This window comes from Lipophrys pholis (assembly GCF_963383615.2).
Source record: "Lipophrys pholis genome assembly, chromosome: 2".
Taxonomy (NCBI): domain Eukaryota; kingdom Metazoa; phylum Chordata; class Actinopteri; order Blenniiformes; family Blenniidae; genus Lipophrys; species Lipophrys pholis.
This window is the reverse complement of record NC_137636.1, coordinates 37,956,045-37,981,044: the sequence shown is the minus strand read 5'-3', so window position 1 is coordinate 37,981,044 and position 25,000 is coordinate 37,956,045. Positions and strand designations below refer to the sequence as shown.

At 45.2% G+C, this 25,000-nt stretch overlaps 1 protein-coding gene across 2 annotated transcripts in view; it reads left to right on the top strand.

Annotated features, from left to right (window-relative positions):
* Nucleotides 1–25,000, top strand: part of cngb1a (cyclic nucleotide gated channel subunit beta 1a) — a 48,908-nt gene that overhangs the window by 8,566 nt on the left and 15,342 nt on the right. The window contains exons 13-28 of one of the 2 annotated variants that reach the window (XM_080493401.1): nucleotides 20–77; nucleotides 224–251; nucleotides 3,512–3,573; nucleotides 3,752–3,840; nucleotides 3,993–4,115; nucleotides 5,104–5,145; nucleotides 6,748–6,846; nucleotides 10,691–10,928; nucleotides 11,147–11,183; nucleotides 14,417–14,582; nucleotides 18,762–18,860; nucleotides 20,311–20,459; nucleotides 20,578–20,793; nucleotides 21,111–21,319; nucleotides 21,404–21,454; nucleotides 21,598–21,684. In XM_080493401.1, the coding sequence (XP_080349527.1) occupies nucleotides 20–77; nucleotides 224–251; nucleotides 3,512–3,573; nucleotides 3,752–3,840; nucleotides 3,993–4,115; nucleotides 5,104–5,145; nucleotides 6,748–6,846; nucleotides 10,691–10,928; nucleotides 11,147–11,183; nucleotides 14,417–14,582; nucleotides 18,762–18,860; nucleotides 20,311–20,459; nucleotides 20,578–20,793; nucleotides 21,111–21,319; nucleotides 21,404–21,454; nucleotides 21,598–21,684 (1,753 nt within the window). The remainder of the gene's footprint in view (nucleotides 1–19; nucleotides 78–223; nucleotides 252–3,511; nucleotides 3,574–3,751; nucleotides 3,841–3,992; nucleotides 4,116–5,103; nucleotides 5,146–6,747; nucleotides 6,847–10,690; nucleotides 10,929–11,146; nucleotides 11,184–14,416; nucleotides 14,583–18,761; nucleotides 18,861–20,310; nucleotides 20,460–20,577; nucleotides 20,794–21,110; nucleotides 21,320–21,403; nucleotides 21,455–21,597; nucleotides 21,685–25,000) is intronic. The other variant, XM_080493402.1, reaches the window with a different exon arrangement.

Sequence of the window (25,000 nt, the reverse complement as noted above, 5' to 3'; positions counted from 1 at the left end):
TTCTGATGTTTGTTTTCAGTATGATGGGATGGATCGTTAATGGGTTCGGACGCATGCTGCCACAACCTGTGGTCAAAGTGAGTCACACACACACACACACACACACACACACACACACACACACACACACACACACACACACACACACACACACACACACACACACACACACACACACAGAGTGGGTCTGAATATTTTAGAGAATCTTTTGTGTTTTTTTCAGGACACTTTGAGTGATGACGTGCAGAGCAGTAAGTACAACACAATAAGACAACACAGTAACACAACAACATAACACGACACAGTAACACAACTCTGTAACACAACATTATAACACAACAACACTGTAACACAACAACTTAACACAACACAGTTAAACAACAACACAGTAACACAGCAACACAGTAACACAGCAACATAACACGACACAGTAACACAACTCTGTAACACAACAGAGTAAAAGAAAAGCAGAGTAACAACACTGTAACAAAACAACACTAACACAACTGTGCAACACAACACTATAACACAACAACACTATAACACAACAGAGTAACAAAGCTGTAACACAACACTGTAACACAACAACATAGTAACACAACTATGTAACACAACACTGTAACACAACACAAACACAACAACACAGTAACACAACGACACCGTACCACAATGATACTAACACAGCACTGTAAACACAACAACACTATAACGCAACAATACTAACACAACAAGCCAACCACAACAACACTGTAACACAACAAGCCAACCACAACAACATTGTAACACAACAACACACAAACACAACAAATTAACCAAACAACACTAACACAGTAACATGACAACACTGTTACACAACAACAGCGCTACACAACAAGACTAACTAAACAACTGTGCAACGCAACACTATAACACAATGACACAAAACTGTAAGACAACACTGTTACACATCCTGGAGCATCAAGAGCAACCAGGAGCATCCAGAGTGACCTGCAACATTCTGAGCAAACTGGAGCATCCAGAACAACCTCCAACCTCCAGAGTGACCTGGAGCATCCGCAGTAACCAGGAGCATCCAGAGTAACCTGGAGCATCCAGAGTGACATAGAGCATCCAGAGTGACCTGCAACATCCCGTGTGGGCTGGATCATCCAGAGCGACCTACAACATCCAGAGCAACTTGGAGCATCCAGAGCAACTTAAAGCACCCAGAGCAACTTGGAGTATCAAGAATTACCTGCAATATTCAGAGTGACCTGGAGCATCCAGAGCAACTTGGAGGATAGATAGATAGATAGATAGATAGATAGATAGATAGATAGATAGATAGATAGATAGATAGATAGATAGATAGATAGATAGATAGATAGATAGATAGATAGATAGATAGATAGATAGATAGATAGATAGATAGATAGATAGATAGATAGATAGATAGATAGATTTTATTGTCTGCTCCAAGCGGTGACAGAAATTTATCTTTGAGGCCCTAAACCATAAAATACAACACATATTTAAAACACAAATAAGACACAGTTATGGAGATAAAGGAAATGTTAAATGGAAACAGGAAACATTAGCCGATTTAAAAAGAATATATGTATTGTCCAGTTTCTTATTTCATTTTGTTTAGAGTGGCTATTGCATTTGGGATGAAGGATTGTTTCCTCAGCAGGTGGTGGCGCTGTTGTGCTTTTCTATAAACCAAATCTGCGTGGTTTGCAAACGACAGGCTGGTGTCGATCTCTGTTCCCAAATATCTAAAAACCTCCACCTGCTGGACAGAGTCACGTGGATGGTGAGGGGTGTAAAGAGGGCTGCCCCACAGCACAACGCTTCTGTTTTGGAAATGTTCTACTGCAGGGAGGTTTTATCCCAGGCCTGGACCAGGGTGTAGACCGTCTGCTGGTAGAGGGTCAGTGCTGTGCTGTCCAGCAGGTGAGACACCAGACCAGGTCGTCTGCCTATTTAAAAAGTGTCATTCTGAGCATTCAGAGCGACCTCGAGCATCGAGAGCGACTTGGAGCATCCAGAGTGACCTGCAACATCTAGAGCAAGCTGGAGCATCCAGAACGACCTGCAACATCCAGAGTGACTTGGAGCATCCAGAGTGGCCTGCAACATCCAAAGTGACCTGGAGCATCCAGAGCAACTTCGAACATCCACTGCTGGCTCGTTGACAGAGTTTTGGAACCGTTTACACAACTCTTGAGCTCAGAGTCACTGAAAATAACTTTTTGAAAACGCTCCGTTGTCATAGAGACGGAGGAAACTGCTCCTGCTCCTGCTCCTGCTCCTGCTCCTGCTCCTGCTCCTGCTCCTGCTCCTGCTCCTGCTCCTGCTCCTGCTCCTGCTCCTGGTCCTGGTCCTGGTCCTGGTCCTGGTCACCATGTTGGTCGTAACTAGTTCTTCTGCACATGCTCAATAGAGCCAATCAGAACCATGTTTCCTCCAGGAAATCATGACTCCCAATCCATATTCTCCTCCGCCCTACTTTCCACTACACAGACCTCGTTAAGCCATCGAACCGTAGGACGGACGGGGTGTCAGTGGAGAGGCGGAGTCTAACCAGGCTGTTCTGCTCCTTCTGTTTCAGGGGGGAAAGTCGGCAGAGTCCAAACAAAAGGACAAGAGCCGCTCTCACCACTGACTCAGCCAGCAGCAGAAGCCCCCTGACATGTACCCATGTTCGAGTCCAGATCATTGTCCATCTTCAGGCGGTTCCGACAGAACCGACAGCTCCAACGTCTTCGCCTGAATACCGAAATAATTTGACTTGTATCTTAAATCGATGAAGTTGGTCACATGATTTATGTGTATCTTTGTCCATAATTACGTCAAAATAAAACCACCAAATTGGATTGTTATTACGGTGACTGTCAAAATAAAAATACCAAATTGGATTGTTATTATGGTGACTGTCAAAATAAAACTACCAAGTCCAGGAGAATATGGACTGGGAGTCATGACACCACGGAGGAAACTTTGTTCTGAATGGCTCTACTGAGCATGTGCAGAACAACTAGTTACTACAGCCACGGTGGCCAGGACCAGGACCAGGACCAGGACCAGGACCAGGACCAGGACCAGGACCAGAGTTTTCTTCATCTACTAAGAGACGGAGCCCGAACATGTCCAGGAAGTTGCATTTCCCTCTGTTTCCACAGACACTGAGAATTTTGAAAAAGTTGTTTCAGTGGCTCCCCAAAACTAAAGTTTTTGCCTTTTCACTTGAAAACCTTGTTATGTAAATGGAGCCTTCGGGTGACTTAAGCCCCGCCCACACGACAACGCCGTTTCATGTAGCTGCATCGTTTTTGGCCCATCATCAACACTGCACTTCAGGTTAACTTTCCTCCAGCTGCTCCTGTGACTGACTCAAAACACCACCTGCTGGTACAGACTGGTACTGCAGGACCAAACCGGTCCAGAGCCAGCTGTTGTTTCATCTGTTTATAACATTATTATTATGATGTCACACACTCTGATGCTGCTGCTCTTCCTTCCTGTTCAGTCAGTCTGGTGCAGAAGAAGGCCGACCTTGTTCTGGAGGATGTGGAGGAGCAGGAGGGGGAGGTGGGTCCACCTGCTGGTCACACACTTCTAGAGCACACACACACACACACACACACACACACACACACACACACACACACACACACACACACACACACACACACACACACACACACACACGAAACACATTTGACTGAAGAAGAAAAGCAGACAGAAGTTTTTCTGTTGCTTCTTCCAGAAAGACAAGACTCAGACTGAAGCTGTGGCCACAGTGAAGGAGAGCAAGAAGGAGGCTGGAGAGGCGGCGCTCGCTCACATGGAAGAGAGGTCAGACACACGCACACACACACACATGCACACACGCACACACACACGCACACATGCACACACACAGCCTGCCTTCCAGTCAGCACACGGAGCTTTGTGGCTGTCAAGAGGTTTCAGGGGGTTCTGATGGGTTCTGTCTGGGGTGGTTCCAGCCTGGAGGCCGCCCGCGTGGCGGAGGAGGCGGCCATGAAGGCGGCAGAGGAGGCGGTGCGACAGCTGGAGGTGGAGCACTCGGCCAAGATCGTCATAGAAACTCTGCCAGAGGCCAGCGAGCAGTAAGTCGGTCCACTTCACTGACCTCCAATCAGCATCCAGCTAATGGACCTCAGTCAGAGTTTAGGAACCGTTGTAACGGCAACGGTTTCAAGCGATAACAACAGAACTTTTGCAGCATCCTAGCGGTTTACAGCATCTTAGCCATTTATAGTATGTTAGTGGTTTATAGCATCCTAGCGGTTCATCGAAATGCTAGCAGTTAACAACATCCTAGCGGTTTATAGCATGCTAGTGGTTTATACCGTCCTAGCGGTTTACAGCACCCTAGCAGTTTACAGCATCTTAGCCGTTTATAGCATGTTAGCGATTTATAGCATCATAGCGGTTTACAGCATGCTAGCAGTTAACAGCATCTTAGCGGTTTATAGCATGCTAGCAGATTATAGCACCCTAGTGGTTTACAGCATCCTAGCGGTTTATAGCGTGCCAGCAGTTTATAGCCTCGTAGCGGTTTATAGCATTCTAGCGGTTTACAGCACCCTAGCAGATTACAGCATCTTAGCCGTTTATAGAATGTCAGCGATTTTGCATTCTAACGGTTTATAGCATGCTAGCAGTTAACAGCGTCTTAGTGGTTTATAGCGTGCTAGCGGTTTATAACTTCCTAGCAGTTTAAAGCGTCCCAGCGGTTTAATAATAATAATTATAATAATGATAGAATAATATTATAATAATTACAGTGGACCAAGATAAAAACTACATCGGTTTCAGTGTTTCTGCCATCGCCATGGAAACAGAGATCGTTTTCAAAACGTTTGCAGTGGAAACACACTGTGAGATTGAAGGAATCGTCCAACTGTGTGTAAAGTTCTAGAAGTTGTTTAATAGAATGGAATGTGGTTAGGGTTAATCCCAACTGACTAAAGTTTTGTGTACTTTCTTCATTATTGTTGAAGATGAAGGATGTTTCATGCTCTAATGTTGCTCCAGGTTTGTGATGTCAGAAGTTGTGGAGATGTCCAGTCAGTCAATGTTTGTCCTCCACAGACTGCCCAACATCCTGGAGGAGGAGAACGAGGACGATCCGGAGTGAGTGTTCCGACTGGAAAACACGCCTTTCATTCATTCCACTCACAAAACAATAGACGCTGTCTTCAGGGCGCTCTATGGGCTGAATATTGGCTTTAATATTAATGAGAACCACAAAAGTCAAACAGACTGTAAATTATGTTCTGATAAAATATCACGAGGAGAAAGATAGTTCATACATCACCGGCAGCTTCATCACCGGCAGCTTCATCACCGGCAGCAGCAGCTCAGTGGATCCAGTAGTACTGAGCCGTTCTACATGCTACATGCTAAAGAGTTTCGAGATTCACACACCAGCGATGCTACATGCTACATGCTAAAGAGTTTCGAGGTTCACTCACCAGTGATGCTACATGCTAAAGTGTTTCGAGGTTCACCCACCAGCGATGCTACATGCTACATGCTAACGAGTTTCAGGCTCACACACCAGAGATGCTACAGAGTTTCGAGGTTCACAAATCAGTGATGCTACATGCTACATGCTAAAGAGTTTCGAGGTTCACTCACCAGCGATGCTACATGCTACATGCTAAAGACTTTCGAGGTTCTCACACCAGCAATGCTACATGCTACATACTAAAGAGTTTCAGGCTCACACACCAGTGATGCTACATGCTAAAGACTTTCGAGGTTCTCACACAAGCAATGCTACATGCTACATACTAAAGAGTTTCAGGCTCACACACCAGTGATGCTACCTGCTACAGAGTTCCGTGTTCACACACCAGCAATGCTACATGCTACATACTAAAGAGTTTCAGGCTCACACACCTGCGATGCTATATTCTACATGCTACATGCTGAAGAGTTTCAGGCTCACACACCAGAGATGCTACATGCTATATGCTAAAGAGTTTCAGGCTCACACACTAGCGATGCTACATGCTACAGAGTTTCAGGATCACACACCAGCGATGCTACATGCTATGAGGTACATGCTAAAGAGTTTCAGGCTCTCACACCAGAGATGCTACATGCTACATGTTAAAGAGTTTCAGGCTCACACACCAGTGATGCTACATGCTACAGTGTTTCGTGTTCACACACCAGCAATGCTACATGCTACATACTAAAGCGCTTCAGGCTCACACACCAGCGATGCTATATTCTACATGCTCAATGCTGAAGAGTTTCAGGCTCACACACTAGCGATGCTTCATGCTATATGCTAAAGAGTTTCAGGCTCACACACCAGTGATGCTACATGCTACAGAGTTTCAGGCTTAGACACCAGCTATGCTACATTCTACATGCTAAAGAGTTTCAGGCTCACACACTAGCGATGCTACATGCTAAACATGATTAAAGTGACTGATCCTCTCATCACCAGCAGCTCGGTCCCTCTTTCTACAGTCTACAGTAGCATAGTGCAGAGAGCGGAGAGAGACGCTACGGTGAACAGTGATATAAAACAATCAGTGAACAATCGAACCCACAACCATTTCTTAGCTCGCTCAGGAGACAGCATTTCTCTGGCTGCACGTGCAGCTAGGTGTCAGTCCGTGGGGTGAAAAGTGGTACTGCACCTTCAGCCTCCTGCTATCGCCTGCTGACTAAAGTACCTGACTCTTTGTCTCCTGTGGTTTGCTACTCCTTGTTCAGGCTGCAGAAGCTGCAGGAGGACAGTGACGACAACGCAGCCATTTTGAATCTTGAGGAAACTAAAGTCGCAGCAGGAGATACAAATGTAAAAACTCTCCAGTAAGTGAAGCAGATCGAAGCATCAGCTGCAAACCGCTAGGAAGCTGTAAACCGCTAGGGTGCTATAAACTGCTAGGGTGCTATAAACTGCTAGGGTGCTATAAACTGCTCGAACGCTGTAAACCACTAGGACACTGTAAACCGCTAGCACACTGCAAACTGCTAGAATGCTGTAAACCACTAGGTCGCTGTAAACCGCTAGAACGCAGTAACCCACTAGGACGCTGTAAACTGCTAGCACGCTGTAAACCACAAGCATGCTGCAAACCATGGAAAAAATGGAAACCATGAGCACGCTGTCAGTTGCTAGGACACTGTAAACCACTAGGATTCGGTAAACCGCTAGCGCGCTGTAAACCGCTGTCATGCTGTAATCCGCTGTCACGCTGTAAACCGCTAGGGCGCTGTAAACTGCTAGAATGCTGTAAACCGCTAGGATACTGGAAACCGCGAGGACGCTGGAAACCGCGAGAACGCTGGAAACCGCAAGAACGCTATAAACCGCTAGCACAATATTATTACAGTGACTGTCAAAATAAAAGTACCAAGTTGGATTGTTATTATGGTGACTGTCAAAATAAAACTATCACGTCGAAGAGAATATGGACTGGGAATCATAACACCACAGAGGAAACGTGGTTCTGATTGGTTCTGCTGAGCATGTGCAGAACCTGAACCGAGACCAGAACCAGGACCAGGAGCAGTTTCCGTCAGTTTCCAGAGTCAAGAGTGTTTTCAAAAAGCTGCATTTTCAGAGGCTCCGAGCTCGGTTGTCATGTAAACAGTGACTCAAACTTCAAAGGCCAGTTGTTCAAAGGTAATCTGATTGGATTTTGGTTATCGGATTGGATCAAATCTTGAGAATGAGTTGTTGAAAAGAGAAAGGATTCTGAACTCAGATTAGATCATGTAATCCAATCCTAGTTTTAATCTGGATCAAACCTTCAGTTTGTGTTGTTCAAAACATTTCAGCAGTATCTGGATAACTTTGATCCAAAAGAACAGGATTATCCTGATCCCAGCAGGGGGCAGGATTTCAAAGTGGATTTCAGGTTGAAAATGTAGCAAAACTTTAAAATTGGTCCAAAAATCAATTTGTATCATTTTGTATACATACTTTCATTTATATTTATCACTTGATTTGTTCAACTGTTACAGTGATGAAGTAGATAAAGTAGATATAGGCTACCAATTAAGCCTTTCAGTACAGTAAAGTAAAAATAAAAAAAATAAAAATGATCTTGTCCCCATGAAATAAACATAAACAAAAATGATATATTGAATATTTCTGTCATTCATCACTGTATATTAATTTAAAAAAACAATCATCAGAGATGAACCTGTCAAAAATTATTTTTAACAATTGCATCCTTACTATCCGTCCAGTCAGTCCCTCACCCTGACCGAACGCCAGAGGTTGGTCTGGTTCTTCAACAGGCTCAGGTACATCATAAACATCATAGAGCCCACAAGTTGGATGTCGATGCTGCGCCTCCGCTTTCGGTTGATATACTCCCAATCCCTCTCATGGGGTGAGGAAGAAAAAGCTTGTGCTTGGTCTGGGCAATCTGGTCATCCTTTGGAAGTGGAACAAACGGATTGACCAGGCTGGCCAATGACACTGACAGCTTTCACGACATCACTCACAGTGGATTTGTCCACCCCAGAAATTGTCACCAACAACTTGGCAGAAAGTCCCAGATGCAGAGCAATGAGAACCTGTTCTTCCACAGACAGACTGTGACTCCTTGGGGTCCTCTGTTGAAGTTTTGGCCTGACAAGGTCTTTAATGTACTTAATATCAGCATTCCCAAAGCGAAAGCCAGTGTACAGTTCTTCAGTGGTGTATTGCTCCAGTGGTTTTGCACACTCAACATACACCCTTTGACGGTGTCCTCTTCCACCAAAATGGTGGCAGCAATGGACACCCCCTGCCATCTCAGTGTCTCTGTAAGTCCTCTGAGAAAGGCTTAATATAAGATGGCTGTCAAAAACCTGCCCACTCATCAGCTGACGTGTTTGGGCTTGTGATCAATTAAGTCAATCGTGCCCAAGGCCTATAACTACTGTGCTCACTGCAGATGAGGTGGAACCATGGACTCAAAAGGACCTACTTTCACTGTTGCGGAAACCCATGCACTGCTGGAGGGTGTCAGGGGCCATTTAGCCCCAATAGAAGGAAGTTCTGTTGTGGCTGGAATGTTGAAGAACAAAAGGAAGAATGACATTTGGGTTGAAATCCCCCAGAATGTGAATGCAATGGGGTCTGGCCAGAAGAGGATCTTGGAGCAGGTGAACTTTAGATTGAAGAATCTGAGGGCCAGAGCCACAAAGGACCTCGCTGAAACAAAAAACAGCCAAACGGGCAACCAACCTTTAAGAAAGGTGAAAACACAGATGTGGTTCTGGCATTATTGGAGGTGAGAGCTCTCAAGCTCTGCATGGATTCAAGGTGTTGTGGGGGGTGGAGAGTCTACGATTGTTGAGGAAAGTGAGCCGGTTCCTCCTAATGCTGAGGAAACATTGATTCTGGATCTCTGCCCTATTACCAAAGAACAACCTGGATCCTCAGTGGTAGAACCACCAGTCACAGGAGCTCAGAAAAGAGGCTTGAAACGTTCTTTGCCAAATAATAATGCTGCCTATGAATTACTCCTTAAAGGAGAAACTGAAAGAGCAGAAGCACAGAGGAACAAATCAAACTGGCAAAACTGCAGCAAACCAGAGCAAAACTTCACATCTGCCTCCTGAACGCAGGACTGGAAAATGCTGGTCTGTCCTCGGATGAAGAACCCAGAACATTCTTTATTGTGTTAACTCTTGGACATTTAGCCTTTTTTTATTTAAGGCTTTTTCAAAATATCCACAATGTATTTTTTTATGTACATTTGTTATTTGTTGTGGCTCAGATGAGTGGTCATAAAGGAAATTCTAAATAGAAGTGGATGTTTGTTATTTTTGTGTTTTGTCTCAAAATAACAAACACTTAAAGTGTCCCCATGTTGGTTCTTCTACCTGTTGTTCTTTACATTGCTGGTAGCCCACATTGTGATATGTTGTCCCATTTAGAGCACTGGTAATCTGGATTTGGTAATCTTGAAAACTGTGTATCTGGATCAGGGTGATCCAATCCAATGTTGCTTTGAAAAAACGGCATAAAAGTAAAATGGATTACCTGATCCTAGATAGCAAAAAATGGTATTTTCAAATCTGGATCATTTTGATTCAGATGACATTTTTTGACCAACTGGCCCCAAGTGATCGATTCAGAGAAAGTTCCACCAGTAAAGGACATCAGCCAATCAAACGTCTGGAAAACCTTTTCAGGACATTTTAAATCCACAACTGATGTGCTACAGAGGAGTGGGCGCCCCCCCCCCCCCCCCTTCCCCACACACACACACACAACACACTCCCCCCCACCTCTCTCTACCGCCCACTACCCCCCACCTCTCTCTTCCTCCCACTACCCCCCACCTCTCTACCTCCCACTACCCCCCACCTCTCTACCTCCCAATACCCACCCCTCCCCATCACTCTCTATACCTCCCCCTGCCTCCCCCTACCGCCCCACATCTCTGTACCTCTCCCTACCCCCATCCCCACCTCTCTATACCTCCCCCTGCCTCCCCCTCCCCCTTCCCCACCACTCTCTATCTCCCCCGAACAAAGTTCTGCAAAGTTCTGACAGTGTTCTCCAAAGTTAAGCAGATATTTGTACACAGGTTGGAAGATCTCCAACAGGCAGAGCAGCTTCCTGTTTGAACAGATTTCTACTTCCTGTCTGCAGGAGTACATGTAGAGTGACAGCAGGTCAGACTCTCTCTTGTCTCTTGTGTCTCAGCAGCTGCTTGCTGGACGTCTGTCCAGCTGAAACTGTCACTCAGGTGGAGACTCTGGAGCTCCAACCCCAACGTCCCGCCTCCCCGGCCCACGGGTCCGACACCGGCCCGTCCGATGCCGGCCCGTCCTCCACGGACGTGGAGCCGGCATCAGAGCACAGGGACCTGGAGACGCCGGTCTCCCAACCAATCACAGCACAGCCGGGACCTGCAGGAGCTCCGCCCACCCCCACAGATCAGGTTAGATGTTCTACGAAGCAGGTGACCTGAAGGAATCCAGCGAGAGGAAGCAGATGGTTCTGAGTCATTCTGAGGAGCCATGGTTCCATCCTGGCTTTCCACTGATGACCAAACTACCTGCTACTCTGCCTTCAAACGAACTCCTCACAGCGTCAGACGTTTCTGGAAGTGATACGTGGAACCGCCATGTTTTCCTGAACAAGTGTTTTCATCCTCAGACGGGCGAAGCCGGGGAGCAACAAGGCGGCTATGGAGGTAATAGCTCCAGGTTCCTACAGAACGATGTTCCTCGTCTGAAAAGAACCGAGTTCATGTCAGATTGTTCCACACGCTTGGTGAACCTGTGAACCGCTGCGGCCGCAGATCCTCATGCAGGTTTCTATCCTGTTGAGGAACTTCTGCACTGCGGCAGAACATCTGGAACATGTAGAATATCTGCAGAACACCTGTAGAACATCTGTAAAACATCTGTACACCACCTGGAACATGTAGAATATCTGGAACCTGTAGAACATCTGTAAAACATCTGTACATAACCTGGAACCTGTAGAACATCTGTAGAACATCTGGAACATGTAGAACATCTGTAAAACATCTGTACACCACCTGAAACATGTAGAATATTTGGAACCTGTAGAACATCTGTAAAAAATCTGTACATCACCCGGAACATGTAGCACACCTGTACAACATCTGTACAACATCTAGACAACATCTCAAACCTGTAGAACACCTGTACAACATCTGTAGAACATCTGGAACCTGTAGAACATCTGTAGAACAACTGTAGCACATCTGGAACCTGTAGAACATCTCTAGAACATCTTTATAACACTTGTAGAACATCTTAATAACATCTGTAGAACATCTGGAAGACGTAGAACACCTGTAGAACATCTGTAGAACATCTGGAACATTTAGAAAATTGTAGAACATCTGTAGAACGTCTTTATAACACCTGTGGAACATCTGTAGAACACCTGGGCCCTGTAGAACATCTGTAGAACATCTGTATGTCTGGAACCTGTAGAACATCTGTAGAATACCTGTGGAACACCTGTAGAACATCTGGAATCTGGAGAACATCTGTAGAACATCTTTATAACACCTGTAGAACATCTGGAACTTTGTAGAACATCTGTTCTCCTCACATCTGTGAAAATCTCAGTGGAACATTAGAGGTTCTTGAGCTCTTCTTCAAATTTTAAACAGGAAGTAAAATAACAAAGGAGAGTAGCAGCCACACATAATCTACTCAATGTGTGTGTGTGTGTGTGTGTGTGTGTGTGTGTGTGTGTGTGTGTGTGTGTGTGTGTGTGTGTGTGTGTGTGTGTGTGTGTGTGTGTGTGTGTGTGTGCGTGTGTGTGTGTGTGTGTTTCTCCTGTAACGCTCCGTCTCCTCTGTGCAGTTCCTGACGTTTGTCCTTCCATACGGAGCTTCCTGCTTGGGTTCCCGCTCGCCGCTGACTGCCTGCAGCGCTGCCACCGATGGGCCGCTGAAACTTTCCCCGCCCCCCCGCCGTTGCCCCTGCCCACCCCCCTGCCTGACCTCCGCTGCCTCCAGCAGGAGGCACAGCAGGAGCTGCTGCGGCTCCATGAGCAGGCGCGCCTCTTTTGCTGCGGCATCATCAGCCGCCTCAAAGGCCTTCACTTCAACTCCCAGAATGCTCAGCAACCTTAAGCCCCCCCTCCACCCCACCCCCCCCCCCCCCCCCCCCCACCTCACACACCTGAGTAGTGCTGTAGAAGGAGAACCTGGAAGTGCCAATCAAACATCCTCCAAGTGCCTCTGAGAATCTTCCTCCTCTTCGCGCTCCTAATCATCTTCTTGCTCCTCCCCCTCCTTCTGCTCCTCCACCTCATGCCCCTCCTCCTCCTCTTGCTCCTCCCCCTCCTTCTGCTCCTCCACCTCATGCCCCTCCCCCTCCTCTTGCTCCTCCCTCTCCTTCTGCTCCTCCTCCTCATGCCCCTCCCCCTCCTCGTGCTCCTTCCCCTCCTCCTCCTTCTCCCCGATCTCCTGCTCATGATCCTCTCCCTCCTCATCATGCTCCTCCCCCTCCTCCTCATGCTCCTCCCCCTCCTCCTCGTGCTCCTCCTCCTCCACCTCATGCCCCTCCCCCTCCTCATGCTCCTCCCCCTCATACTCCTCCTCCTCCTCCTGCTGCTCCTCCTCCTCATGCCCCTCCCCCTCCTCATGATCCTCCCCCTCCTCCTGCTCCTCCTCCTTGTGCTCCTCCCCCTCCCCCTCCTTCTGCTCCTCCTCCTCATGCCCCTCCCCCTCCTCGTGCTCCTTCTCTTCCTCCTACTTCTCCCCAATCTCCTGCTCATGATCCTCTCCCTCCTCCTCATGCTCCTCCCCCTCCTCCTCATGCTCCTCCCCCTCCTCCTCGTGCTCCTCTCCCTCCTTCTGCTCCTCCTCCACCTCATGCCTCTCCCCCTCCTTGTGCCCCTCCCCCATCTCCTCCCCCTGCTAATCCTGCTCCTCCTCATCGTCTTGGTGCTCTCCCTCTTCCTCCTGCTCTTTCTCTCTCTCCTTTTTCTTGTCTCCTCCTTGCTCCTGCTCCACCTGCGCCTTCTGCTGGTGCGCTTCCCGCTGCTGCGCCTCCTGCTGGTGCGCCTCCATCAGGTGATCCTGCAGCAGGAGGATGTTTGAGTCATGTTGTTGGTTGTAAATGTTTCAGACCTGAAGCAGTAAAGTTGCATTTGAAGTGAAGTCGCAGTGAATCAACAGGAAACGGCGGCAAATCAGAAACTTTCAGTGTAAAATAGAAACCTGCAGAATAACCTTCTACTTCAGAGCAATGATGGAAAACCAAAAGTAGCTGAAATGAGTTTAATTCTATTTGAATTGACTGAATTTATTAAGTTCATTTTAATGAAGTCATTTGAGTTTAGTTTAGTTCATTGTGTTTCGTCTATTTGAGTTATTTTAAACTGAGTCAGTAAAGTTCCGTCTTCAGTTCTAACTAGTTTACCTGGATGAGTTGAGCAGACTCCAGCTCAGTTATTAGATGAGAAAAGTCCCTTTCAATTTGTCAAACTGAGCGTTTGTGACTAATTTATGTTGTTTCTATTCAATCAGTTAACTTCAGTGGATTCACTTTTATGTTTTCGAGTTGTTCTAATTGATTTAATCAGGTTGAGTTCAGTTGATTTAAACTTTGTGATGTATTTGATTAATTTACAGGGGGGGAGTTAGATTCATTTGGTTTGTCAAATAAAGTTCCGTTTAGTTTTGATTAGAACAATTAATAATCCATTTTAACAACTGAGGTTCTGAGGTTTTCTTTCTTCTTTTTTTTTACAAAGAACACCAAATAAGTTTAAAACCATCAAATGAAACAGTGAAAAATCACACACAGATTCACATCCTCATTATTTTAGTGTGTTTGACTGTGGAGTCGCTCAAACATCAACTTTTACTATTAAACCGTGTCCTTTAATTATGAAAAATCTTTAACGTTGGTTCTGCCTCTGTGGGTCCTGAAGGTCCTGGAGGTCCTGGTCCTGCTGGAGGTCCTGGACCTGCTGGAGCTCCACAGCTGAAGGTGGAGGATGTGGATCAGGATCTTCTTCCTGGAAAAGGACTCAACATTCCCCAGATCATCACCACGCCCGAACTGGACGGAGGAGCCCTGACGGTCCCACACTTCAGGTAACTACAAGTACAGTTACTTCGCAACCGATTACCTAACAAAATGTAAGTTCCGGTTTACATTTTTCGAGTTAAACTTAACTTACATATTAAATGTTAATTCAACTCATTGTTTTAGCTTCTTTTAAAATACACTTAGATTTGTGATGACAATGTGCTAGATTATTTTAATTCCTAGTACTTAAATCAGTTATATTCCATCAATTTTTCTCTAATCTATAATATTTGACTGTTCACAACTTATCTCGTTTGGGAAAATTTACTGAAAAAGTAACAGTATGTTAAACTCAAATACTCATGGAAACCCAGGCTATAAATATAATGATTGGGTTTAAAATAACACAAACATTTTCAAATATAATCATAGATGCTATTTCTCAGATTGAACAAAGGCCTGTCTTTTCAAAAGAATCAACATTCATGAGAACTTTCATCACAAGTAATAAATATCAAAACATAATGGCCCATGCCATTTCAGACACTTTCCAACATGACGAAAATGAAATGGCTGGAAGAATATTAATCAAAAATACAACAATTTGGAACACAGAACAATGCAATACTATTCTAAATGGAACAATGCAATACTATTCTAGATGGAACAATGCAATACTATTCTAAATGGAACAATGCAATACTATGGAACCAAGTTGTCCAGGGGGCTGAAGATGTCACCAATAGTGATGAGAGGGACGTCACAAACATCAGGCTCCTCATCCTGCTGCAAAACACAAACAAAAGTCACAAAGAGATTCGAGAAGCAAGGTCTCAAGTCATTGTTCTGAAATATGATCACAACTACAAACTAGACAGCTTTCAGGATGTAAACTTGGGCCAGTGAAGATCACCACCAAAATCTAATCAATTGTTCACAGCCAAGCAAACCAATGAAAGTAAAAACATAACCTCAGTGGCAGAGGTCATCCCCAAGTCTTTATATGCATTAAGATATTGGATTAAGGTAGACCTGAAACATACAGGACTTTATGGTCGTCATTTTTGATTATTCAAAATGCTGGAGATTCAAGTCTGTTTACTTGATAATGTGTTTGAACAGAATTAATTGATAAGAAAACAACAGTTCTTACATTGCACGTCTTGAAAAGCTCCATGCCACCCACCAACAGGTAGACAGGAAGTGCACGAAGGGACAAACTGCGTCACATATTGACGTCACGTTCAATGCACAAGTCTGTTCGATGTACTGTCTGTAAACAGATAAAAGGTATCTCTCCCAGTACCGTGACCAAAAGCAATTGTGTATTAACTCAGTGGTGTAAACTTAAAATCAACTCAAACCCACAAAGAATCAGAAGTACGAAATGTAAAGTCATTTGGGTAGTGTCTTATCAAGTAAATTTAATTCACACAAAAAAAAAACTATTTAGAAGTTCTGTCACAACTTGTGATGAGTTTAAACACAAATATAGATACTCTGTCATGTGACAACTGCACCAACCATGAAAATAGTCAAATAGTCCAAACTTGCAAGATGATCCACTGTGGTGGTGATAACTTAGCTTAGCCAAAGAGCTAGGTAGACTTATTAAATCTCTTATATAATGATTTCCAGTATTGAATTGAGAAACATACCTCGGGTTACCATAGAAGGGGAACTGGTGTTTCACAATGGGAGTGATCCTGCAAAAAAATAAAATCGTATCATTGATGTGAAAATGTTTGATGCTGATGTTATTTTTAACAGCAAATCTCAACATAATTGTGATTTGTGGTGTCTTGTTCTGTGTTCTGATGAGTCAGCAGCACAGCAGCTTACATTACACTTCATGGTCAGGCACATCTTATGACATTTGTCACACCTATGCTTGTGTGGTCTCTATCGAGCCATCCGTGTTTTTAAAAGAGTAATACTCAGTCATGTCCCCTATACTGTTACAGTATTTTATTAGATATTTGTATTGCAGTAAAATTACAGTAATTAATTTACACACTCGTACCACAAACCTTCTCTTGAGTTCCAGTGACCGTGGTAACCATGGTAACAATAGTAACAGAGTGATATCTTGTATCTTATATGCCAGTTACGTCCGCCACCATTTTTATTACGGTAAAGACTAGAATAGCTGCTCCGGTTTTAAAATATATTTTTTTGTTTTGGCTGGAAGTCAGTTGGGGTCCGGATGGGACAGCGTCTAGGTCCAGGCCTTGTGCACCTAATGGTGACCTAACGTTACCTCTGTGACATATCAGGCTCGCTTAAATGAACATTAGCTCTACGGTGGTTACTGTCAACAGAAAGCTCCTTTATGCTACAAGAATGGTTTTATAAAAGCAACTTACCAGACCAGGACATTGATTAGAAGCAGGAGTCGCGGAAAAAGCATGTGAAAAAGTTGTGCAAGAAGTTTTCTTCAGTCCGCTGACGAGTCGCCATGTTGAACTTTTGCAACAGGTGAAGCCAGCCAGCAGTTTACTCATAAATATATATCTAAGTTCAATTAAAACGTCATAGCTCATAAACAGAACTCAGAAGTTTAGTGCTGGGTTAACGCCGAAGTGGTTTTGATTACTAAACCAAAACTAATTATAAGGAAGTAGTACTGTTTGGGTTTACAGTGTGGTAACATGGTTATTATGGTTACTACGGTAACATGGTTAATATGGTAACTGGTTACGATGTTCCAGGTGAAGTTGTTTAAGTTAACATAAATAAGAGAAACAAGACTGCAGAGTGTTTTTGTTTTGTTGTTGTTATTACTGAATAAAGTTTAAATAAGTTCTTAAGTCATTCTGAGAAGAATTTTGATTCAATAAGTGAGTTTTACAATAATTTCTAGATAAACAAAGCTTCTGTCAATAGTGCTTTTAGCTTCAGACATCTTAGTCGCTCCAAAAATACACTATTGAGTATATTTGCAATAGTAATGTAAGTATCGGATCAGGAAAGTATCGGTATCGGCCGATACTCAATTCTGAAAAATCGGATCGGTATCGGGGGCCATAAAGTGTGATCGGGACGTCCCTAAAAAATAGTGTAAAATCTCTGCTGTTGTTTTCTTGATGTAGAGAGAGTGGTTGAGAGTGGAGAAGGGGGCGGGGCAGGTGAGCTTGCGGAGCTCGGTGGGGAAACTGCCTGTGTGTGTGTGTGTGTGTGTGTGTGTGTGTGTGTGTGTGTGTGTGTGTGTGTGTGTGTGTGTGTGTGTGTGTGTGTGTGTGTGTGTGTGTGTGTGTGTGTGTGTGTGTGTTGGAGGAGAGCGAAGGAGCGTCTGTTTCTGTTTAATAATAAAGCGTCTTTACAGAGAAGAACCTCGTCCTGCAACAGTAAGGCACAGTGACTTGGACAAGTAACTTTAATCTGATTAGTGGTTTGGATAAAGTAACATGTTAGATTACTCGTTCCGGAAAAAGTGGTCATATGAGAGTAACGCGCTACCGGCATCACTGATGGTTACTACGGTTACTGCAGTTACTAGGGTAACATGGTTCCTATCGTTACTGTTACTATGGTAACATGGTTACGCTGGTTACTACTGTAACATGTTTACTATGGTTACTATGGCAATATGGTTACTATCATTACGATTAATACAAGTAGTGCGGTTACTATAAGTACGACAGTTACTACAGGTAATATGGTCACTATGGTTACTACAGAAAATAAGATTACTACAGTTAATATGGTAACATGATTACTATTGTTACTACAGGTCATACGGTTACCATGGTTACGACAGAAAAGCCGAAAGAAATTCTTGTTTTTCAGGAGAGTTCATACTCCGAGAAAAAGCTGTTGAACTTTCAGGCCACGCCCACTCACCGCTGGCCACGCCCACTCGCAGCACCCACACGTCTGTGAAGCGGGGTTTTTACTTTTCTCTGGACTGTTTCAGTAATAACTGAGAAAAATTGTATCCGAGCTGCGGTGTTGGTGCAGTTTTACCTGCAGGAGCTGAGTGATGCATTCAGGGGCATCACGTAAACTCTGATCCGTGCTACATGCTAATGAGCTTCAGGGCTCACATGGTAACGAGGCTTACATGCTGAACATGATTCAAATATGACTGATACACTCTTTCCACGGTAGCAACCATGGTGTGTGTGTGTGTGTGTGTGTGTGTGTGTGTGTGTGTGTGCGTGTGTGTGTGTGTGTGTGTGTGTGTGTGTGTGTGTGTGTGTGTGTGTGTGTGTGTGTGTGTGTGTGTGTGGGTGTGGGTGCAGTCGTGCAGGAGATGTGTCTGCAGACGAGGAAGACGAGGAGCTCCAATCTGGTCTGAAGTCCTGGTCCAGTCATGGAGATCTGCGTGCAGCAGAAGACGAGTGAGACCCATAAAGACTCAACTCCAGCGCCTGGTTGTTCAAAACTCTGTTATTCTAACCACTGGCTAAACCCTAACCCGCCGTTAGCTAACCGCCGCTAAATATGCATTGTTCAAAACATGGTTCGTCATCCCGTTAGCTAATGTCGCCGTCAGAGTTAACCAATGACGTTAACCGGTGAGGTTAACGTCACTGGTTAGCATCCCTTATGCCGCTCCGCCCGCGGCTCCGCCCGCGGCTCCGCCCGCGGCTCCGCCCGCGGCTCCGCCCACTTTCAATTCGCCGTTCTTCCGCATTTTGTCTTAAGCATTTCCGGTTACCGAAAGCGACATCGTGTTGGACGGGTGTTTCTATGTGGTCTATAAACTACCATCGACCATAACAAACTACGCTGCTACCGGGATGCTAGCCGAGATGATCGACTTTTCTTTTCCTTTAATTGATGCAAACACACCACCGGCGCAGATCTCCACCTTCACTCACCTTCTCCGTCAGCACTGGGCCCCAATCCAGCTCCACAAACCGCCAAGCAACAAGGTCACATAGGATTTAGAGGAGGGTTTTTTTACATTTCACTGTATTTTACTTTATATTGAGATTGTAATCATTTTCAGTACTAATTGTGTGATTTTGCTAAATTTGGGACAGTTTCATCACGTAAACTGTGTACGACCACAACAAAGAAAAACTTTCAAGTGTAGCTTTAAAGGTTATTATAGCAATATTTTACCAGTCCAACCACTCAAGATGAAACTGGACTGAATGTGGCTTCTGAAGTTACGTTTTATTTAGTACATATTATATACATGAGTATGTATGTGTATATATTATATACATCTTTATATTAGTTCAATTATGTGATTTTAAAAAAGTATGTTTCTTCCATATCCTATTCAACGTTTGGTTCGTTTAATATCAACTGGTCCTACAATTTATCACAGGTCACAATGCAGTATTTAGCAGTACACAATGTATTAGAATGCACTATTTATGCATTATATATTATATGCTGCCGAAATGCTAAAGTACGAAGGTAAACTCTTACACAGTGAGACAAGGACAACTCGGCACCCACTCCTCTTCTACATCAGAGATTATATTGATCTTCTCCTGAACCGGTAGTGGAGGCGTGACTCTTCATTAGAGTATTGATTTATATCCAAGTTAAGTTCACAGTACTATCCTTCCTTTGTTGTACTGCCATCCAGAGTTCACCACTGTTAAAAAGTTAGGGGCAGTCGGTAAGTGCGTTAACTGTAACGTCAAGGGACAACCTGGTTAAGGTTAACCGAGTTTTGAACAACCGGCAGAGGAACTGATTACTTTAATGGAAACGCTTCCTGAAGGTTTTTCCTTTTGTTACAGTAATCAGTTACCAGTTACAGGTGTCCTGCTGAAAGATGTTTTTCAGACGTGAGAGAGTACTGGAGTAATAGATTACTGTGTGCAGGATGCGGCCGCTGTCGGCGGCCAGCGTCAGCAGCGTGGTGGTCCAGGACCGGCTGAACCAGCTGGTCCAACTCTTCAAAGGACGAACAGAACGACACAAAGAACGACTGGTGGACCCGGACGAGTCCGAGGAGGAGAGTCCTTCAGCCTGTAGGACACACACACACACACACACATACACGCACACACACACACACACACACACACACACACACACACACACACACACACACACACACACACACACACGTCTCTGTTATGGTTGCAGCTCCAGCCAAGGCTCCTCCTGCCGCCCCGCCCCCCCCACCCCCCCCAGGGGAGGAGAAGAAAGAGGAAGCAGCAGAGGAGGAGATGCAGGAGGAGGCGGAGTTCCACCTGGAGCTGCTGGGGCATCCCGTCAAACTGCCCAAGCTGCCCCCGATTCCCAACTGGCTGCGAGCCATCCTGGAGTACCGCTTCCCCTCCAGCATCGACCCGTTCACCGGTGAGCTGCCACAGACCTGCAGAACCAGACCTGCAGAACCAGACCTGCACAACCAAACCTGCACAACCAGGCCTGCACAACCAGGCCTGCACAACCAGGCCTGCAGAACCAAACCTGCACAACCAGGCCTGCACAACCAGGCCTGCAGAACCAGACCTAACACGTGATGTTAGCACAATGCTAACATGTGACAGATGAGCAGACGTTCCACTAAAACAAATATCGTTAAATCTTCAAACCATTAGGTTGAAATGTAAAAAAAGCTGTTTGTGGACTGAGGCAGGATGTTGTGGTTACCATGGCGACGCTCTCCACAGACCTGATATACGTCATCTGGCTGTTCTTCGTGGTGGCGGCGTGGAACTGGAATGTGTGGCTGATCCCGGTCCGCTGGGCATTCCCGTACCAGACCTCCGAGAACATCCACCTGTGGCTGCTGGCTGACTACACCTGCGACCTGGTCTACATCGCCGACATCCTGGTCTTCCAGCCGCGCCTGCAGTTCGTCCGCGGAGGAGACATCGTGGTCAGCACGCCTTTCAAATCATTCACAAACAGGGACCTTCAGAACCAGGGACCCGATTAACCTGCATGTCTTTTTTCTTCACAGTGTGACAAGAAGGACATGAGAGAAAACTACATGACCACCGAGAGGTTCAAGGTAAGACCCCCACCCCCCCGGAGAAAGATCCCCCCATTTAAGACAGACCCTCAAGTGTGTGTGTGTGTGTGTGTGTGTGTGTGTGTGTGTGTGTGTGTGTGTGTGTGTGTGTGTGTGTGTGTGTGTGTGTGTGTGTGTTTCAGATGGACGTCATCAGCCTGTTCCCCATGGAGATCTTATACTACTTCACAGGTGTGAACTCCCTGCTGAGGTTTCCTCGCCTGCTGAAGGTGAGGAGGACAGAAGAAGTGGGCGGAGCTTCCTCTTCAGGGGCCTGATTCATAAAACATTGCGTAGGATTCCTACTAAAAATGGAGGTGCACCCAAAAGCAGAAAACGTGGATCTATAAAACCGTGCGTACGCACATCTGCACACACTTTCCTTTTATAGATCCAGTCCACCTGGAAGGTTCAGCTCAGGCCCCGCCCTCAACACGCCCACTTTCTACCATAAATTCAAAGTGCCTCGTCAATAATTAGCATTTCATTCAGCCTGTTGATCGCCGGCATTTGATGCTAAATCCTGACAGAAAAGACGAAGAAAAGGAATTTTACAGAGTGAGAAATAGCAGGAGGGGCCGTGCCTTTCAGACCTCAGCCTTCACTAGTGCTGGTCTGACTCCATCCACCCCTCAATAACTTCTTTATGGCTACAAAAGCCAAGTTATCATGCAGAGATGCAGTATAAAGAGCCGTTGCATCACAGATAGATACTCGTGTAGCCAGAATAAATACCTTTATGACCAGTGGCGGACCTGGATGATTTTCCGTCCCGGGACAAAGACTGTTTATGACGATGAAAAAAATCCCAGTTCAGTCTCTCCTTCTGCTGCAGCTGCATAAAAAAGCTGCTTTTCCCAAAACTTCTGGGGGTTGAGGACGGAGACAAACCTCAGCTTTTCATGGTCTTGAAAATAATATAATGGCAAATAACATAATCCTGAATCCTGCCAAGGAAGTTGTAGTGAGTACAAGTAAATTGTACCGGACCTCCGTGCACTTGGAGTGCTGCGGTGCGTTCAATGACCTCTTGGAAAAGTCCCTCTTGAAAATGGTTTTGACAATAAATCTGCAACCAAATCTCTTTATCGTCTCCTTCAGCTATTGTAGGTTGACTAAACCTCTATTAAATCAACCAACTATATTGTTGTTCATGCAGCTGCTCCAGATGCAGTCAGCCAGCTGGAGAGTGAACTCTCTGACGAGCCAATCAGAGGGCTTGAATATGCTGACGTCACCCTCGGCCTTCTAGAAGGTCCTGAGTCGTCAATATCAAAATCTGATTGGTTGAAGCAGCAGCGTGACCAACGCTTGTTTTACACTGCAGACGCCTGCAGAACTGAAAGTGAAGGCCTCAGGCAGATTTCTTTACCCGGCAACAGGTGATGGCTGAACTGTGATTGGTTAAAAGCTTTAATATGGAAGTTGAGTCTGGAAGCAGCAGCCAGGAGAGAAGCTCTGAGAGGAAGCAGACAGACAGTTTGGGATTATTTAAGAAGTATTCATGGACAAAATATGATCAGCATCTTTTCCTGAGGCCTGCAGAGAAGCCTTCAGGCCCTGACGCTCCGCCACTGCTGGAAAATAGTGATGGAGGAGGTGGAGGTCAGATGATATTATTTGGTGTCACAGTAGTGGAATCACTAATCAAAGAAAATATGAGTGATCAGCAGCTCGACATCACTACTGGAAATAGTGTGAGAGTCTGAGAGATCAGTGACTGTAGAGGTGGAGGAGAAGAGCCTGATCTGAAGGTGGAGGACAGAGAAGAGTGACATCATGGAGGAGAGTGACATCATGGGGAGAGTGACATCATAGAGGAGAGTGACATCGCTGAGGAGAGTGACATCGTGGAGGAGAGTGACATCATGGGGAGAGTGACATCATGAAGGAGAGTGACATCGCTGAGGAGAGTGACATCGTGGAGGAGAGTGACATCATGAAGGAGAGTGACATGAAGGATAGTGACATCGCTGAGGAGAGTGACATTGTGGAGGACAGTGACATCATGGGGAGAGTGACATTATGGAGGAGAGTGACATCATGGAGGAGAGTGACATCATAGAGGAGAGTGACATCATGGGGAGAGTGACATCATGGGGGAGAGTGACATCATGGGGAGAGTGACATCATGGGGAGAGTGACATCATGGAGGAGAGTGACATCATAGAGGAGAGTGACATCATGGGGGAGAGTGACATCATGGGGAGAGTGACATCATGGAGGAGAGTGACATCATAGAGGAGAGTGACATCATGGAGGAGAGTGACATCATGGGGAGAGTGACATCATGGAGGAGAGTGACATCATGGTAGTGACTCCACCGTGTGTCAGAGTGTCGGAGAGGAAGGAGACATTTTGTTGGAGACAGCCGACTGATGAAGTTCAGTTTTATCTGTTTATTAAATGTATAAATTAAATATTTGAACGGGGACGGTGAAAAGACTCAGTGGACTTTGTGTTTTATCTTCAATCATTAGAGGTGGAGGAGGAGGGTGGAGGAGGAGGGTGGAGGTCGTCTGCAGCAGCAGAGCGTCCAGAGTGCATGACCGTACCGTGAGCAGCTTTTATCAGGATTTACAGCCATAATGTAAAAATATCCTAAACTGTATCACCGATCACGTCTGTATAATAATAGAATAAGAAATATAAAATCTATCATTTCTTTATTTTACATGTAACTCGTTGGTAAATCATCTCAATTGCAGTTTTTTAGCATGAGACTTTCCCAGAGACTCACTGTAGTTGTTACCGTGTACATAGTTTAGTATATTTGTACCTTATAGCTGTAAATCCTAATAAAAGAACAGACGTCCCCAGAGACTGGAGACACTCAATCAGTGAGCTCCAGAGGACGGGAACCAGTTTTTACACAACAGCAGAACATCCACACTGCAGCTTTACTCACGACTGTCACCGCACTATTTATGTGTTTACTCTGGGATTAGACTGATTGTTACTCACTTTGTCACCATTGATAATCAATCAGTTCTGTCCTCTGGATCATTGATAACCAATCAGTTCTGTCCTCTGGATCATTGATAATCAATCAGTTCTGTCCTCTGGATCATTGATAACCAATCAGTTCTGTCCTCTGGATCATTGATAATCAATCAGTTCTGTCCTCTGGATCATTGATAATCAATCAGTTCTGTCCTCTGGATCATTTGAAGATGAAGGTTTGACATATGAACATGGTTCTGCTGATTCAGCAGTAACGTTCCACTAAAGAAACATCTAGAACTCTGCAGCTCGGCTGTTTATGATCACATGGATCAATAAGTCTGATATTTGAAGATGATAAATGGATGAGATGAATCTGGTTCAATTCTCCACCTCACCATCAGCACCACCAGGTTCCTCGTCTCCAGAATGTGCTGCTCAAGGTTCTAAGTTGTCGTACCGGTACCAACGTTCTCCAGCTAAGTTTATTTTTATAGATCACAAACTTTGTGTTCGCCGTGGCGTACGTATCTTTCAGGACCTGTTTTGTGCTTCAGTGACTTTATAAATGAGACCCCTGGTGTGACTGTGACTGACAGGTGT